Source organism: Gobius niger, assembly GCF_951799975.1.
Source record: "Gobius niger genome assembly, chromosome: 6".
Lineage (NCBI taxonomy): Eukaryota > Metazoa > Chordata > Actinopteri > Gobiiformes > Gobiidae > Gobius > Gobius niger.
This window is the reverse complement of record NC_136857.1, coordinates 8,102,755-8,105,899: the sequence shown is the minus strand read 5'-3', so window position 1 is coordinate 8,105,899 and position 3,145 is coordinate 8,102,755. Positions and strand designations below refer to the sequence as shown.

Here is a 3,145-nt window from a genome sequence, read left to right as displayed (position 1 = left end):
TAAGGTCGCAAATCCTTGACTTATCCTTGAATAAACTGAATATACTTGTTTTTGTTTTCTGATAATAATTAAAAAACCTTAAAACCTTAAAAAAAGACCTATATAATAATTAAATGATAGCATTTTCGAACAAATCACTGACAAGGGTAACGCAGTTTGGCTCCACTCCTCAAGGGGCGCTAGAGTCGCGCGCCTTTAACTCGGTTCCTTCTTGTTCGCGCTTGTTGATGTTAAACAAATCAATGGCCGCCGACAACAACAACAACAGGCCGATGGATTTACTCTAAAATGGTTTCAGCTTTCTCTTCAACGCCGTGCTCAGCTATTACTCAAAAATCTGCAAGATGGAGAGCGTTTTCGGTAGATTTGACTCGTATGATTTTGAGTCCGACGCCAGGTTTCAGGAAGGTTTGCGCAGTTTCCAAAAGTGCAGCAGCGACGAGGAGGAGGGAAGACTGGACATGAAGCTCTTCTATTACAACAGGTGTGTGCGACCCTATGCTCTCAGTACAATAAAGTGGTTTTCACTCTTTGCACTGTTTTGCTGATCGGACCGAGATCACTTTGATGACATTTCTCACTGGTTCTGAGCGTAATCTATCTTGAAAGTAAAGTGAATGGGACACGTGAAATTTTCTTACCCCATTGGCAGATAAATCAACCTGAAAGAAAGACTAAACGTATTGAATCGAGTCAGAAGCCTCTCAGAACAAGTGAAATAATCTAGATCAAATGCCCAAGTAAATCTTAACTATTCAAAACAACTCATTGAAATGATTATGCTCAATTTGAGACATTTACAGATATTCATTTTTTTGGAGAGCTGGGCATGCAAGGTACTGTAGTTTGTTTTAGGCTACTCCCTTCTATATTAAAGATAAACTAAGAATCTTTTACATTTTTGCTTTCCCCTTATTATAGACACACATCACCTGAAGCTGCAGTACATTTTTGTAAAACAGAAGAAGACACATGAGTTCATTAGTGTTCTATCATTGCAGTGTTCAAGTGTGTGACATAATCTACAAAGTCCTTCCAAATACATCAATAAGGGAAAAGGTTATTTTAATTTTTGGTACATTTGAATAAAGGTTTGAATAAACTATTGATTTACCGATCGATCTACGTTCCCACCCTCACCTATGGTCATGAGATTTGGGTAATGGCCGAAAGGACAAGATCGCGAATACAAGTGGCCGAAATGAGGTTCCTTCGCAGGGTGGCTGGGCGCACCCTTCGAGATCGGGAGCTCAGTTACCCGGGAGGAGCTCGGAGTAGAGTCGCTGCTCCTTCACGTCGAAAGGAGCCAGTTGAGGTGGCTCGGGCATCTGTTTCAAATGCCTCCTGGTTGAAATTGACTGCCTTGCCTCCTCTCTTGCAGGTTTGTGGAGCCCATTGACAGAAGTGCATACAAACAATGGCTGTCTTCAAACGGGACATCAGACCCTCCTGCCGGTGACAACCTGCCCCCAGAGGGGTCCACGTCCACAGACACTGAGGGTGCCATTTTGACCTTTGCTGAGGTCATGAAGCTGGTGCAGGAGGGGAAGGAGGTGCCTGGAGTGAAGAAACTGGACATTCAGCCGACCAATGAGAACCCAGCTCCGTCTCAGATGCAAAGACGACTAAAGCCCTGGGAGAGACCGCTACACTCGATGTGACTTTATTTTGACAGCGATGGATTTTTTTATGAACCTTTGTAGATTTGTTAATAAATCTAATTTTATTGAGTAATATATTTGTTGCTCTTTCACTGGTGATCTTTAGCCGTTAATTAGTGGCACCATGCATTGACGTGCAAAGGAGATAAAAGACCATGGTCTAACATGCTGTCACAACTAAACATACAGTGTCCCAAAAATGTACACACTTTAGTAGATGATTAAAAGTTCTGTAACGCTTCATTGAGGCTTTTACAACTACTTTACACGGCTCGCCCTTCCTCTGTTATTCGTCACTGGGAGATATCCATGATGTTCCTCTTTGTTTTACAGTCTTCTAAACACGGTCACTAAACTTGTTCTGATACTTTCTGATATAAAGTACCATCTTTCCCAGGACAAAGTCTCTTCCTCTTCCATGCGAATTGGCCTGTTAGCCGCTAGATCCTTCCTTGATGAAGTCTTTCCAAACAGCAAAAAACAACTCCATATTTTTGGTAGATTGTGTTAAATTTGGAAAAAGAAATGATTCAAATTAAAGTGTGTATACATATTTTTTGGGACACTCTATATTTACATATTGACAAAGGGAATTTGATTGCGCCCATAATGTGGTGACACTTTTCTTTTGCTCTTTATTCTTTATCTATAACCAGGGCTGCACAATATATTTAGAAGCAGCAAATATTAATGCTTGTTTAAATTTGATGGATCGCACTGTGTTGAGACTAAAGGGACTACACAGAATTAAGTATTTTCCTCCCCCTACATGTTCCAACAATGTCCTAATGTGTAGAATGAGCCCAGATCTATTCACAACTGCCTCTAAAATCCTGCACTGTCACTCAAAAAGGTGTTAATTCGGGTCCGAAGTGACGTCATGCACGAGCTTAATATAGAAGGTGCAGTTTTTTTTAAATTTTTATTTATGAACATTTTATTAGAGGATCAGCCCCAAGAGATTAATCATCTCGTTTTCATGGGGGTCCTCAAAATGTCCAAGAAAAATAGAACTGAAAACAGCAGAGTAGATGCAATCAAATCAAACAAAATGATAATAGTGATGATAATAATAAAATAAAAGCTAAATAATAATAAACAAAACCTTAACACACACACTAGCTCTCACATTTCACCTCCCCACTTATTATTGAAGGAGTACAGTGGTTCCCAAACTGTGTTGTTTATGGTAAATGACCACAACTTATACAGCACCTTCCACCCCCCATTAGGTCTAAAGCGCTCCAAAGTAATGAGCCAGTCACCAGTTTATGCCACTAGACACAATTTAAACTATTTTTAGGTTAATTTTACATTATTATTATTATTTATTTATTTTTAAACTTGAGGTGGCAGTAGTGAGTATAAAATGGCTAACTTGCATCTAGCCCCTGTAAGTGAAATATGGCATTATATACAGTATGTCAAATAAAATAAAATATAAAATCCTCATTGTGTAACCCAATCTATCACATTTTGCCATT

The 3,145-nt window shown here is 39.4% G+C and overlaps 1 protein-coding gene across 1 annotated transcript; it reads left to right on the top strand.

The window, feature by feature from the left end:
- The first annotated feature begins 254 nt into the window (after positions 1–254).
- Positions 255–1,734, top strand: LOC306964484 (uncharacterized protein). The gene is made up of 2 exons (XM_079558492.1): positions 255–484; positions 1,382–1,734. The coding sequence occupies exons 1-2, from the start codon at positions 345–347 to the stop codon at positions 1,659–1,661; spliced, it is 420 nt and encodes a 139-aa protein (XP_079414618.1). The 5' UTR covers positions 255–344; the 3' UTR covers positions 1,662–1,734.
- Positions 1,735–3,145: the final 1,411 nt, after the last annotated feature.

Excerpts from the sequence above, each read along its gene's own strand:
- LOC306964484 (XM_079558492.1), top strand. The coding sequence starts at position 345 with ATGGAGAGCGTTTTCGGTAGATTTGACTCGTATGATTTTGAGTCCGAC. Across the intron at positions 485-1,381 it reads AAGCTCTTCTATTACAACAG|GTTTGTGGAGCCCATTGACA; the intron begins GTGTGTGCGACC and ends CCTCTCTTGCAG.